Source organism: Gnatocerus cornutus, chromosome 4 (genome assembly GCF_029298725.1).
Source record: "Gnatocerus cornutus isolate USDA-ARS CGAHR chromosome 4, icGnaCorn1.1, whole genome shotgun sequence".
In the NCBI taxonomy this organism is placed as follows: domain Eukaryota; kingdom Metazoa; phylum Arthropoda; class Insecta; order Coleoptera; family Tenebrionidae; genus Gnatocerus; species Gnatocerus cornutus.
This window is the reverse complement of record NC_142236.1, coordinates 20,649,795-20,665,477: the sequence shown is the minus strand read 5'-3', so window position 1 is coordinate 20,665,477 and position 15,683 is coordinate 20,649,795. Positions and strand designations below refer to the sequence as shown.

The 15,683-nt window shown below is 32.9% G+C and overlaps 1 protein-coding gene across 10 annotated transcripts in view; it reads right to left on the bottom strand.

Annotated features, from left to right (window-relative positions):
• Positions 1-1,766: 1,766 nt before the first annotated feature.
• The window catches only part of tmod (tropomodulin), a 64,809-nt gene continuing 50,892 nt past the window's right edge, over positions 1,767-15,683 (bottom strand). For 4 of the 10 annotated variants that reach the window (XM_088034533.1, XM_088034531.1, XM_088034530.1 and 1 more), the window contains exons 2-8: positions 15,476-15,628; positions 15,254-15,421; positions 15,082-15,205; positions 11,011-11,231; positions 10,442-10,841; positions 10,137-10,220; positions 5,350-5,366 (exon numbers count right to left, since the gene is read on the bottom strand). In XM_088034533.1, the coding sequence (XP_087890659.1) occupies positions 10,141-10,220; positions 10,442-10,841; positions 11,011-11,231; positions 15,082-15,205; positions 15,254-15,421; positions 15,476-15,601 (1,119 nt within the window). In that variant the 5' untranslated portion in view covers positions 15,602-15,628 and the 3' untranslated portion in view covers positions 5,350-5,366; positions 10,137-10,140. Of the gene's footprint in view, positions 2,469-5,308; positions 5,367-5,924; positions 5,998-10,136; positions 10,221-10,441; positions 10,842-11,010; positions 11,232-15,081; positions 15,206-15,253; positions 15,422-15,475; positions 15,629-15,683 lie in introns of those variants that run through there. The other 6 variants (XR_015769996.1, XM_088034526.1, XM_088034527.1 and 3 more) reach the window with 6 other exon arrangements.

The following is a 15,683-nucleotide window of genomic DNA, read 5'->3' as shown; positions in this document are numbered from 1 at the left end:
GTTTCTACGTCCAAATAAGTTAAATGTACGAGAAAGTTCATTTATTTCTTAAATTCGAAGCTTGAGAACCAAAATTAGAATTTTTTATTCAAAATCGACACTTTTGAGAGGCTATTATTTAATAATTCCTCGTTTTGACGTCCACATGGGTTAAATGTACGAGAAAATCCACTTATTTTTAGATTCAAGGCTTCAAAACTAAAATGGGAATTTTTTATTCAAAATCGACACATTTTAGCGTCCACCATTTTTGGTCATTTTTGAAAATTCGTAGTTTTGTTAATTCTGTGATTATTTCAACAATCCCTCATTTCTCCGTCCAAATGGATTAAATGTACGAGAAAATCGACTTATTTTTTAGACTCGAAGCCTGAAAACCAAAACAATTTTTTTTTTTATTGAAAATCGACACTTTTGAGCGTCCGTCATTTTCGGTCATTTTTGAAAACTGTGATTATTTTAATAATTCATTCCTCATTTCTACGTCCAAATAGATTAAATGTACGAGAAAATCGACTTATTTTTTAGATTTGAAGCTTGAGAACCAAAATAGCAATTTTTGATTCAAAATCGACATTTTTCAGCGTCCACCATTTTCGGTCATTTTTAATAATTCCTAATTTTGTTAATTCTGTGGTTATGTCAAAACTTCCAGGGCCCAAAATTTTACAACGACGAATGTACCTCGCTAAAAATCAATCAAAGGATGATTGATGGAAATAATTTAATTAAAATAGTTTATAGAGAATAATTAAAGCGTTGCGGCGAAACAGTCGGAATTCGTGCTGTTAATTAATTATTATTTTCATCTCGGGAATGTATTAAATTTTTTGTTCGAGTTTTTAACGAGTAAGCTCTTTCAACTTGATAAACTTACGAAGGTACTTAACTGGGTACAGCTTGTTGTGGAAGTTTTGTATTACATTTTAAGCCCAATTAAAAGTTTGTACGAGCCATTAGGTTTTGTTTGGATAGAAACTGAGGGTCTAGAGCGCTATGAAAATGATCGGTAGTAATATGAATAATTTTGGGAACAAAAGAGTGGGAATTGGGTCAGTTTCGCTGCAGGGAGGCATGACGTCATTGATATGCTGTCTGATTGGTTGGATATTTGTCATGACAATAACACAGAGTGGTGATTGGCGATAATTCAAACAAACACAGCAAACTGCGGTTTTTAGGAGGCGACAAAATCGTTCCATTTGAATTCAAAAAGCGCGGCAATTCCGCTGTTTTTGCCGATACGACACTAAAAACACACGTTTAAACATCTCACATACAACTCTAAACGCTTTTTGTGTAAATCCCCCGAGGAGGAGCGTCCATCGCTCTTTGACAGGGACATAAAAGCTTTTTCGTGTCGCTCGTGCCGAAATAATCTCTTTTTCCCCGGTACGAATTCTAAAATTCCCAAAAAAATAATGGAAGCGTCTGCACCAATTTAAGCGAATGCAACGGTGTCGAACATGCACTTCCTCTCTGAACAAATTGGGTCAAATCGCGCCGCTTTTACGATAGCAATATTAGATTGTCACGGTTTCCAGAGACGGATTCGAAAGGGCTCACACTCGCGCGGCGGAGATTTATCACTCGTGGGAGTCATGTGACGGTAGGCAACCAATAATACGCGTGTTGTGATGTGGTTGCCTAGGTTACAACACACGCGGTGGCGGTAAATTGCTCTGGTTTTCTCCCGGACCGGACCAGTTTACCTACAGCCGTGGAAAACGACATAACCTCACTCAATTGGGGGTAAAAAAAGGCAGTTTGAATGTCCAACATTTTATTGTATGTAAATTACAATACTACTGCTACATTTAATGCAAGTGCCAAGTCCTGAAAATGTGTCTATTTCCTAATGACAAATGAACGAATGAAAGTTAAAACCGTAATAAAATGTTGAGCCGGAGCGTCGTCTTGTGTAAATTTTTGGTCCAACTGTTCACAATCTACTGCGCTCGCTCCATTGTCAAAGAACCAACCAAAACGTGACGATTTAGCCCAAGCAGACATTTCGCAAAGAATATTTACATTTTATTAAAGTAGGTTACATTAATAGTCTTAAAATTATACAACTTCAGTTCACCTCCGAGACGATTTCAAGTTTATCACAATCGAAGTGCTCTAGCTACACTGAGAAGAAATATTGTCCGAGTTTTGGCAGTGATAAACTATGAGGGATTTCAACACAATCTATTGCGCTATTTCAGAAAAGAAAACAAACCTTGACAGAGGAGAACTCGATAATATTATCTGTTTAAATCTAAAAAATAACAACACATAAAGAAAATATATAGTCTGACATAGTAATAATAAACTTAGCGTTACATATATTTTTAGTGAAGGCAGATTCAAGCGCGGCTGGACTAACAACACTGCAAGTGGCTCCGGAAGCGAAGACGAAGGCGGAGTTTACAGGTAGCCGACCATGTAGTTGCGAGGCAGCTGACCCATGCGGCGCCTACGACCTGCAAAACAAGAAACTCTCCGTGGATGGGTGGCTTTGGAACGCCGATGGCGCCTCTGGAAATCGATGCGACAAAAAGGATCTAGGTGGGCTGTGTACATTTTTTCACTGACTGAGAGAAGGTAAATTCGTCTAGTTTCGGCCAAAACCTGACCAGTTTACCCACATCCCGCGAGCGAAATTTGACTAAAAGTGACGCCATCTGTGCCAGGTGTGGAACTTCAAATATGTGAAAAATAATACGATTTCTTTAAATTTCAAGCAAAGTTTGCCTTGAAACTGGCGCCATCTATGTGGCAAATCCAGAACTTGAAATAAAATGTCAAAAATTATAGGATTTTGGAAAAAACACAATTCTTGATAAATTCACAGAATTTGACTGAAAAGTGGCGCCATCTATCAGTCAGGTCTAGAACTTGTAATAAGTCAAAAATTACAAGATTTTAAGAAATATCAGCATTTTTGTTAAATTTCCAGCTAAATTCAACTTAAAAATGGACATATATGTGTCAAATATGAGAATTTTAATGTGTCCAAAATGACAACACTTTTTTGTTCAATAAAATTTTCGTTAAATTACAAGCAAAATTTGACTTAAAAGTAGTGTCATCTATCTGCTAAATTTAGAACTTGCAAAATATGTCAAAAATCGCAGGATTTTAAGGAATTTATCAGAAATTTTGATTAATTTCGAGCTGAATTTGACTGAAAAGTAGTGCCATCTATCAGTCAGGTCTAGAACTTGTAATAAAGCAAAAATTACAAAATTTTAAAAATATCAGATTTTTTTGTTAAATTTCCAGTTGAATTCGACTTAAAAATGGCGCCATTTATGTGTCAAATATGAGAATTTTAATGTGACTAAAATGACAACATTTTTTTGTTCAATCGTTAAATTACAAACAAAATTTGACTTAAAAGTAGCGTCATCTGTCAAATTTAGAACTTCCAAAATATGTCAAAAATCGCAGAATTTTAGGGAATTTGTCAGAAATTTTGATTAATTTCGAACAGAATTTGACTGAAAAGTGGGACCATCTGTGTCAGGTTTAGGAACTTCTAATATGTCAAAAAATTCAAGAAAAAAATATATTAAAATTTTTGTAGAATTTTCAATAGAATTCTACTGAAAATTGGCGCCATCTATGTATCAAGTATATCTGAAAAATTGCAGCCATTTAGAGAAATTATCAAAACTTGTATTAACTGAATTTGACTGAAAAGTAGCGCGCCATCTGTGTGTCAAATATAGAACTTCAAATATGTCTAAAATTATAGAATTTTAAGAAAAAAATTAGGGTTCTTGTTAAATTAACCACAAATATTGACTTAAAAAGTGGCGTCATCTATGTGTCAAATATAAAAATTTAATGTGTCTAAAATGACAGAATTTTAAAAAAAATATTAAAATTTTTGTTAAATTATTAATAGAATTTGACTTGAAAGTGCCGCCATCTATGTGTCAAACCTAAAACTTCAAAATATGTCAAAAACCCCAGAATTTTAGGAAAATTATCAGAAATTTTGTTAAATTTCGAGCAGAATTTAATATGTTAAAAAAATTCAAGATTTTAGAAAAACATTAAAATCTTTGTAAAATTTTCAGTAGAATTATAAGACTTATAAGTCAAGTCTAGAATTTCAAAAATATGTAAAAATTGCAGGATTTTGGAGAACTTATCAAAAATTTTGTTAAATTTCGAGCAGCATTTGACTGAAAAGTGGCGCGCCATCTATGTGTCAAGTCTAGAACTTTAAATATGTCAAAAATTACAGAATTTTACGAGAAAAATCAGAATTAATTGCAAAATTTCACTTTAAAAGTAGCGCCACCTGTGTCATGTCTAAAACTTCAAATATGTCAAAAAGTTATAATAATTCCTTAAAATACTTCAAAAGTTTGAAAATTTTTGGATTATAAAAATGTTCCAAAAATGTTTTAATTTTTTTTTTCTCAAAATTTCGAAATTTTTAGAATGTTTGGATGCCAACATAGTTCCAAAAAAATCCAATAATGAAATGTACGAAAACTGACAATATCTCCAATTTTAAATCAGCTGTCTGCGGTTTTCAAAGATTTTTAGAAAATTTGGAAATTTTTTGGTCCAAAAAGTTTACAAAAATTTCGCAAAAAAAAAACTTCAATATATCAGCGCACTGGAGGCGGTAAATTCCTCTGGTTTCTCTCCTAACCTGACCAGTTTACCGACATCCGTCTTAAAAAATCTAGATGTCGGTCAATATTAGAAAATATCAGTTAAAGAATTGCGAATCACTAAATTACAGGATTTAAAAAAAAATTCCTTGCAAAATTTGACATAAAAGTGACGCCATCTATGTGTCAACTTCAAATACGTCAAAATATGTAAAAATGTGACGTCTCAGGGTGCGTTGGAAATTCCTGCCATTGACAGTGTTCTGGGTGAGGACCGTTTCGAGACGTTTTACACGAGCCTGGCCTACTGAGATGTGTAAAACTTACTACTTTTCCCTCGTGTAAACCAGCCTCCGGAAAGGAAAAACGATTTCAGAGGCGCCATCCTGACAAAAATTAATAAATAAAACCAGCTAAGCCACTGATTACAATGTGGACATGAAAAAGCGTCTAAAAGATGAACAGCCCTTCTAAGGGAATTTACATCTACTGCCATACCAAAGCAATTAGAGTTTAATCTCTAGTATTTATCCATTGTTTTTATTCTTCCCATCCTCGTCTGTGACTATTTAACCCTTTTTTAATTTAACAGTTTACAGTTAAAGTACTAGTGCCAACTTGATTTACAGTGCTGATGCAGGTTAGTGGGAGAGTAGGCGACATGACATGCAACGCTAGATACATACGTAGTCGCGACCACAGCACACTATGAGCTGGTCGCCCCCAGCCGAGACAGGCGGCGTTCTGTGAACAGAGGACAAAACACAGTCAAATGGGAGGTCGGGGCGGGGCTAGGGCGGAGCCCGAGGTGCCCTCACCAATGCGACGACACCTCAGTATCCCGGTTAATCAAGAACATGCTGGAACAAAATGGCGGCCGATCTCAAGTCGCGTCGCGTCGACGCAACTTGAACTCGACCGCGTGTTAGTCTCAGATCTACAGTTATTTACTCAAAATGCAAATACGTCACTGGACACAAAAAAAACGTGTCGAGTTGGCGACCTAACAAAAAACAAAAAAAAAAACAACTAGAGAAGGTGAGAGAAGCGCATGCGCTGTTAAGTAGCAAATGCTCGCTGCGCTCGCAACAAAACCACTCATAACCCACGTCACGTCACGTGTGCTTTCGTCTCGTCAGGTAAGTGTGCAGGTGAATGCGTCAGAGTCTCGTTTTAGTAAGTATACAGCACGTGACTTATTAACTAATTAACTAATTAACTCATCAATTAATTAATTAATTAATAAGCCACTCTTACGTCCTGGTGTTATTCGTGTGTTATGGCACTGCACGACACTGGTACCTTCACTTGATCAGGGGCGTTTTCCGATGATTAAAGAATCGGAACTGCAGTCGCAGTGTTAAGTCTTTTCGAACTGGCGGGACAAAGAGAAATATCACTTGGAATGTTTGAGAAATTAGGGGGGAGGCAAGGAGCAGAGACGGGGGAGTGTCGTCTGATCGATGCCTCCGGGGGGAGAAATGAGTGGCGGGTTTGTACCGATGCCCGGGGAAATTGCGAATTTTTGGGCGAGAGTGGCGCGGCGCGAAGGGCGAGAGTAAATTCGTCTAGGTGGTCGGGCGGACTCGACCAGTTTACCGACATCCGTTTTGGAAAATTTTTGATGGCGAGTCAGTTTTTCGCAAAAACTAGAGAGAGTGAGAGAATTGAAGGTTTTCTCAGTTTTTGGTGTTCTTGTGAGGTTTTTGTAAGCAAAGGGACCCAAAAAAAACAAACGCAATTTGTCACTTAGGGGAGAAAGTAAATTCGTCTAGTTTGTCTGGTAACCTAGAGCAGTTTATTTGCGGTCGTTCATAAAAAGTTTATTGGGAAGTTTGTAGAAAAGATAAGCAAATTCTGAGAATGCTTATTGAATTTTTTCTTTTTCACATTTTTTTTACTTTCTTACTTTTTACATTATTTCTACTTTTTACGATTTAGACTAAAAAAAACAAAATTTTGAGAATTCCTTTCAAACTTAACAAAACTTTATGAAATCTTCACATTCTCTTGAAACTTTTACAAACTTTGAATGTTAAGAAAGTCCAAAAAACCTCCAAAATTGCTCTTCAACTTCTAATTTGTTGAAAATTATTAAGTTATAAATTTTTTACAATTTTTCGATGATAAAAATTTTCCTAAAACGTTCTAATTTTTTTTTCAAAATTTCGAGCTTTTCGGAATCACTGGATGCTAAAATTAAAAAAAAAAAACTCCAATTTTTTCAAAACAAACAAATTTTTTTTTGAGTTTTTATAATTTTTTAGTGCCAAAATTGTAAGAAAACTTTTGACTGAAAAGTGGCCCCATCTGTGTCAGGTCTAAAACTTCTTATATGTCAAAAATTACAAGATTTTAAGAAAATATAAAAATGTTTGTTAAATTTTCAACAAAACATGACTAAAAAGTGGCGTCGTCTATGTGTCAAGTCTAAAACTTTAAATACATATTTCAAAAATTACAGAATTAAAAAAAAATCTGATTTCTTGTTAAATTTACAAGTAGAATTTGGAAAAGTGATGTCATCTATGCGTCAGGTGTAGAATTTCAAATATGTCAAAAATTGTACGATATCAGGAAACTATTAGAATTTGACTTAAAAGTGGCGCCATCTAGTGTCAGGTGTATAACTTCAAAAATGTCTACAATTAAAAGATTTTAGGAAAATATTAAAAATTGTTGGAATAATTGGATGCTAAAATTTTTAAATGAGTACATGTTTCAAGAATGCTTGAAATCAACAAAATTTCAAAAATTTTACATTTTTTGAAAAGCCAAAAAATTAAGAAAACTTCAAAACTTTTTTTAGTTTTTGGAAAATTAAATTTTAATTCTTAGAACTTGTTTTGGACCGTTTGATAATTTGAAGCTCTATCATCGTAAAATCAGCTATCGAAAATTTTGAAAATGTAAAAATTTAGAATTTTGCGGTTCTTTAACATTTTTAAAAATTTTCAGAAAATTTCGGAAAAATTAACTACAAAATATCAGAGCATTGGAGGCGGTAAATTGCTCTGGTTTCTCTTCTGACCTGACCAGTTTACCGACATCCGTCTTAAAAATCTAGATGACGAGTCAGATTTTCAAAAAATATATAAATAAATAAATCGATAAAAGAATTGTGAATTTTCTCAAAAATTTCTCCTTCTTGCCACGGTTTTGTAAGTAAAATGTTTACAAAAAATAGTAATAAAAATTAAACAACAATAGAAAAGATATTAGAAAATTTTGAATTTTTATTTGACTCTTTTTGGAATGTGGAATTTGCTACAAAATTAATATTTTTTACGAGTCTGTTAAATATTCCAAAAAAATTCTCTCAAATATTCATCTTCAAAATATTCACTTTTTTTAAATTTCAAAATTTCGAACTTTTGCGAGCAAAAAACACAATTTGTAGAAATCCGTCAAATAATTTCTAAAATATTTTCTGAATTTGGCAAATATGTATAAAATTTTCGTTTATAAATGGCTTCAGAACTTTTGGGTCCAAATTGCAAAAACGATTTTAGGATATTTTTAAAATATTTAGCACAAAAAAACACAAGAAAACATCAAATACTTTTGTCAGTTTTTGAAAATTCGTCAAAAAATTTCAGACGTAAATTAAAAATCTGTTAAATTAAAACAAAATTTTTAATTCTTTGAACTTTTTAAGTCCTTTAATCGTAAAATATCGCCAACTTCAATTGCACCGTAATTTTCATTTAGAGGAAACGGTAAATTCGCCTAGTTTCTCTCTTTCACCTGACCAGTTTACCGACATCCTTTATTAAAAAATTTAGAGGGCAAGTTTTTTTCCAAAAAAAAAGGACAATTCAAAGTAAATAAAATTTCGAAATTTTTACATTTTTTAGACTTTTTAGAATCTTTGAGTGCCAAAAAAGTGCAAGAAGACTTCCAAACTAATTTTAGTTTTTGGAAATTCGTCAAAAATTACAAATATGTTAATTACATTTTTTTGGAAATCTTTGGGTCCAAAAAAAATCTTCAAATTTGCTACAATATTTCTACTTTTTACGATTTAGATTTAAAGTGCTACAAAATCTACATTTTGAAAATATGTCAAAAAATTTGAAAATTCCTTTCAAACTGAACAAAACATTACAAAATCTTCACATTTTTTGAAATTTGTACAAATTTTGGATGCTAGAAAAATCCAAAAAACTACCAACATTTTTTTCAATTTCTAATAATCTCAAAATACCTTGTAAGAAGTAGTTTTTTGGTAATAAAAAAAGTTAAACAACGTTCAAAACGTTTCTTTTTTTTCTATTAAAATAAACAAAAATTACGGAATTTTTATATTTTTCGACTTTTCTAGAATCATAGTGCAAAAAATCTTCTAAACTTTTCTGTTTTTAAAAATTTGACAGTTCGAATCATAAAATACGTCCAATTTAAGACGTATAAGCTGTCAAAAACTCGAAGAAATAAATTTAAAATTTCTTTTGTCAATGCGAGAAAACGGTAAATTCCCCTAGTTTCTCTCTTTCACCTGACCAGTTTACCGACATCCGTTATTAAAAAATTTAGATGGCAAAAAATGGTTTTCCAAAAAAAGTACAATTCCAAAAACTTTTTAAATTTTTCTTTTTTCTTACTCCTTTCAAAGTAAATAAAATTTCGGAATCTTTACATTTTTGGGACTTGTAAGAATCTGAGTGCCATAAAAGTGCTAGAAGACTTTCAAACTAATTTTAGATTTTGGAAATTCGTCAAAAAAATCAAATATGTAAATTTCATTTTTTTGGAAATCTTTAGGTATTAAAAAATTTCCACAAATGGGCTACAATATTCCTATTTTTTACGATTTAGATTTAAAGTGCTACAAAATCTACATTTTAAAAATTTGTCAAAAATTTTGAGAATTCCTTTCAAACTGAACAAAATATTACAAAATCTTCACATTTTTTGAAATTTGTACAAATTTTGGATGCTAGAAAAATCCAAAAAACTACCAAATTTTTTTTCAAATTCTAATAATTCTAATAATCTCAAAATACCTTCTAAGAAGTAGTTTTTTAGTAATATAAAAAGTCAAACAACGTTCAAAACGTTTCTTTTTTTCTGTTAAAATAAACAAAAATTACGGAATTTTTATATTTTTCGACTTTTCTAGAATCACAGTGCAAAAAAACTTCTAAACTTTTCTGTTTTTAAAAATTTGACAGTTCGAATCATAAAATACGTTCAATTTAAGACGTATAAGCTGTCAAAAACTCGAAGAAATAAATTAAAAATTCCTTTTGTAAATGCGAGAAAACGGTAAATTCCCCTAGTTTCTCTCTTCCCCGGACCAGTTAACCGACATCCAACAGAGGGCGCTGTAAAACCAACTCTTCCGCCGACGCCACCTCTCCCTTTCCCGTTCCCGTTACCGTTTTTCCTTGAAAGTACAGTGTAAGATGTCCCAGCAAGGCCTCAATTGCTGGTAGCTCTGCTTCGCAAAGGCAACATTCACAAAATAACCAAATCGTATTCATAATACCCGGGCAAACCCATATTACTCACGGCCTTAATCGGTATTCACGATTTTAACAGCGGCGCCGTCTTTACCGAGTGTGATCCGGTAATTCGCTTTCACGCTGCGGCAATCTACAATTCGATCGAAAGGGACAATAACACAAAAAAAAGACACAAAAAAAGGTAAAAGTGAAAGTGACGTGTGAACAAGACATGTAAGGGTGTCTTTACCTCGAAAACTGAGCTGACAACGCAGCAAATAAATACCTATAAAATAAAACTAAAATAAAATAAAAAAAGAAAGTGTGGAAAAAAAATATAGTAGGCTGGGTCAGGTGACGAGTGCGACTTACTTGTGTCAATGTTACGTTGTAAATGTGAGGCGATGCGATGGCGGGCATCGTTGTATTCTAAATGCAGACCCAACCTCAACAACGTCGTGTTCTTCTCTATCAACTGAGTGATTTCCATTTCTATCTTGTTGCCGAGAACTTGCGATCTCTGATTGGACGCTCGGAACTCCTCCACGGATTTCGTCTTCAAAAGCGACTTGATTAAACGGACGATTCCACTCGGCGAGATCAAATTTGTTTCTACGTTCACCACTCTCACTGTGTTATTTTTTTCTAAGGCTTGTGCTAGATTCTCCGCCCCTCGGTCCGTCAAACCGACGTTGGCCAACGACAGGGTTTCCAGGTGGGTGTTGTTGGCCAGGGCTTCAAATAAACTGTCAAACTTCTCGTCGGATATGTTCTAAAAAAACAGAGGTTAGAAAAGCGCGATTGAATTCCCATTCGCAGTTGGCTGAGATGAGGCGAAGGTAAATTGGTCTAGTTTTGTTTTGGACACGACCAGTTTACCGACATCTCAAGTGGTTTTACTGATCTACAGCCAACTCGATTGGGATTCAATTGAGGTGTACTTTGATGTTGTTCCAGTTGAGGTCGATATATCGGGAATCGTCGTCTTGGACTTTTTTTATCGATTCGTCTGGATCCGTCGAATTGGGGGGTTCCATTGGGAATATTTTTTGTTTTGCAGCTTTGGTGATGCCGTCCCAACCCAGACCGACCGGTTGTCCTTTGTTTAAGAGTGATGCGTGGTACTGGTCTTGGTTCATCATGGAGTGGAAACCCAGAATTGCTGGAAGAGAAATAAGAATTAAAAAAAATACTTTTTACAAAATAATAATAAAAGTTTATTTCTATAAACGTCACAAAAAAACACTAATTTTTAGTCGTTTTTAGACAATAAAGTAGTCAATTTTGTTATAACTAATGAAAAACGTCGGTTGCCTTGGCCTTGGCAGAAAAGTACTTTTTGTGACTGATGTTTTTCACAGTAAATGTCATCAATAACAACTACACGCATAGCCTTCCATGTTTATAATTCAATTTGCGTTTACTCATTGTCGGTCGTGGAACTGAATCTTTTGTTTAGAAAAAAGAAGTATTTGTTATTTGGCCGAAAAGTGGGCTTTGTTCCTCGCAACGCTACGCTTCGTTACTGCAATTTAATTGCTCGTCAAAATATACCACTTTTCTGCCGTATAACAAAATCTACTATTCTTTTATTTTTTGTTTTACATGTTTGTGCTTTCTTCTTTTTATTTTACTCCTTTTAATTGATTGATTTTAATTATTTTTGACATGTCCGATTTTCTTGTATGATTTTTTATTCATAGTTTTCTATTTTATTCTAATTTTCTTCGTTTTTTTTTTACATATTCCAAGACTAATTCCATGCCCTCTTCTAAGCTGCTTATGTATTTTTTCTGTTTCTTATAACACAATTTGAGATTTGTTTGCTTCCCTTTCCCTATTTTTTCTTTATTCCTCTATTTCTTTATTCCTAGTTTAATTTTCTCCTTTCTTCTTGCCGAGCACCTCCTGTCAATACTTTTTTCCTATTTTATCTGCTTTTTTCACTTTATTGTCATTATCACATTTTTACTTCTTTGTTTCTTTACATCCTTTTAGACACCATTTCTTCTGAAATTATGAATCTTCTGTTGACACAATCTGATTGTAATATTTTCTGCTTCTTTCCTTTTATTTGATTTCAATCTCTACTTTCTCCTTCTTAATTTCGTCCGAATTCATTCGAAATTTTCCTTGCTGCTGTTGACATTGTGTACAATTTAATTTTTTCTTTTTAGAATCTCATCTTTATTTTCATTTAATTTTGCTTTTTCTAGTGTCAAAGTCGGTCCATCATTTATATTCTTTATGTTTACTCCTTTGTAATTTCGTATTCTTATCGTCTATATTTCTGTTATTCTCATTTTGGGTTATTTTTCGTTGTTGTTCCTTTTTCTACTTTCTTCTTATTAAATTAGCCTGTAATTTACATTATAATTAATTTTTAGGCTCTTCTTGTATTCCGTTTTTATTCTTTTTTTTTCTGTTTCTATGTATGTGATTCTCAATTTTTCTTACGTTTCATTTTCTCTTGTAATAATGGTCTTACTTTTCTTTTTTTCCTTAGTTTTTTTTATTGTTTTTTCTTTCTCTCTACTTGTTATTATTATTTTGGTCTTTTTAGCTTTGTCTACTTTCTTCTCATTATCAAATCAATTGATATCAAAATTTTCCAAATTCTCTCATTTTCTCTTTTAGGTCTGCCATTTCTAGTAAAATTATGAGAACTTTAATTTTTTAGATCTTTCTTTCTCTGCTTCTTTCTTTTGATTGTTCTTATTTTGCTTTATTATTTCATTTTTATTTTTCATCCTTTCTTTTCTTGATACATTTTCAAATCTTCAAATTTTCATAATGTCAGATTCTCAAAATTTCACGATCCCAAATTGTCATTACATTTTTGTGTTACCAAATTTGTAAAATAATCACCAATAATTATGTTCCCATAATCCCAAATCCTTAAAATCTCAAATTTTCAGCTTCATCTGTCTTCCAAATCAAAACAGTTTTATAATCTTAACCGAAAAACTCAAATCCTAAAAATACAAAATAATTATCTTACTCAGAAGTTAAAATTCTCAAAACCTCAAATAAATTTTCATTTAGAATACAATTTTGACTAGTAAAATTTCAATTCTTATTGTCCCGAATTTCTTATTATCTCATTTCTTTAAATACTTAATTTAGAGACATTAAGAAGTTGATTATTCAAGCACCTGACAATTTGTTTTTTTGAGAATTTGATGTTTTGAGATCACAACAATTTTAAATCATGAATAAGAACAGATTATTTGAAAATTTAAGAATAAAATATTTAAACCTTAGTTTTTGCTAAAATAACAATTTGAGAATTTGAAACTGTGAAAACTGTCAGATTTGACAAATTTGACTCCAAAAACTTAAATTCTTATTGTTCCGAATTTCTTCAAATACTAACTTCGAGACAGTGAGAAGTTGAATATTTGAACACCTGACGATTTGATTTTTTGAAAAATTGAAAATTTAACTACATTTTAGGAAAAGTATCCAATTTGTAATAATTTGACGTTTTGAGATAACAACAATTTTAAAACATGAATAAGAACGAAGAATTTGAAAATTTGAGAATAAAATATTAAAACCTGAGATTTGAAATTTTCCTAAAACAATTTAAGAATTAAAAATTTATGTATTGAGAATTCAACAAGTTGAGTATTTGAAACTGTGATCATTCTGTAAGATTCGAATTTCGTTTTTTTTATTATCAAATCTTCAAAACATCAAATCGTCAGCTCTTTAAATCTTCATCTAGGACACAACTTTGACTGCAACAACTTCAATTCTTGTTGTCCTAAATTTCTTATTATCTCGTTTCTTCAAATACTTAATTAGAGGTAATGAGAAGCGATATTCGAACACCTGACAATTTGATTTTTTGAGAATTTGATGTTTTACTATTAGGAAAAGTATCTAATTTATGAGAACTTGATATTTTGAGATCACGACAGTTTTAAAATAAAAACATAAAAATTTCAGGAAATACAGAGTGATTTTTTAAAAACGGCAGGCATTGTAGAATTTTTATTTATGAACCGATTTCAAAATTTAAAAAACAAATTTTTTAAAAATATTTTTTTGTAAAAGTAGTACATTAAACATTTCTGAATCAAGAAAATTAATATCTTCCAAATCATGAAAAAAAAATGGATTCCAATTTAAAATAAGAAAGTTGAGTATCGTCCAAAAGATACTAAGACATTTAGAAAATTTTTAAAATCATCAGTTTATAGGAAATTAAAAACCATTTAATTTGTTTTTAAATTTTCAAAATCGGTTCATAAATAAAAATTCTACAACGCCTGCTGTTTTTAAAAAATCACCCTGTATTAAAACCTAAGAGCTAAAATTTCGAGATTTTGAGAATACAAAATTTATGCAATGAGAAATTGAGGTCGTGAGAATTTAACAATTTGAGGATTATGGACCATGACAACTCTTTATTTTATTTCAAATCTTCAAAACATCAAATGGTCAGCTTTTCAAATTGTCATCTGTTTTGCACTTGTTCAAATTCGTATTGTCCATATTTTAATTACACAGCTCTCATAAGCTCAAACTCTCAATTTGCAAAATTGTCAATTTACCAAATATTCAAACAGACAAATATTTAGGTTTTTAGACTGCTAAATCTTCAATTGTGTTAATTTTTTGTTCTTGAATATTAAATTATCATATTCTCAAATGTCAAGTTCTCAATCTCAATTTTACAAACTCCCAGAACTTCAAACGGTCATTTCTTCAAAAATCAAACTTTCAAATAGTCAAATTGTGTACAACTGTTTTTCATATTTTCTGAAAATTGTCGCAATTCCTCTTCTTCTCGCATTTAAGCTTTACTTCTCTTTGGACACATTTTGCTAAACCAACAATCGTGATTCTTCCTCCTCGTCGCTCGAAATGCCACTTCCCACTCTTGGCACACAAACAGCGGTGCTGCAAACCGTGACGCAACAAAATCCCCAGATCTCACGCACGTATTGCTGGTTGCCTACCCACGACCTCCACAACCTACAATCCCCAAATTAGTGACTCACCGGCCAAATCAATAATTTCTTCCTGCGTCGCCAACGACAAAGCCTGCTCATACTCATCCCCTAAGTCTATAGCCACCTGTTCGTCCGCCTCCTGCTCCTTCGCCGGTGCGGGCGGCGGAATCCACTACAAAAACACAATGAAGTCGGACGCCACCCCCAACCCCCAACTCACTTTCTTTCCCCGGACCGTCCCCGCCACGTAGGGCTTCAACTCCGGTTTGTCCGGCGTCTCAATCGCCTGTTTGTTTATGTGGTCAATCAACTGCTTTCGGTTGAGAGGTCCAGTGGGGTCCTTCTCGCACTCGTAACTACACCTCTGCGACGGGGGCAAAAACGTGTCCTAAAAGACAAGACGGCGTTAGCAAAACAAGCGAACTACAGTAAGTGGACTTACATCAGGGTCTACTTCTTTGGCTAAAATGTTGATTTCTTCCGCCGATAACTTATTTAACAGCTCATCAACGTCTATTTCTTCATATTCACTGAGATCTTTCCCGTAGAGTTTGGCGGGTGTTGTCATTGTTGTGGTTTTCGTCGTGGACGACGTCTGAAACGGAAAAATTTGGTTAGATCACCTGTCAAAATGGGCATAACTCGGCCGC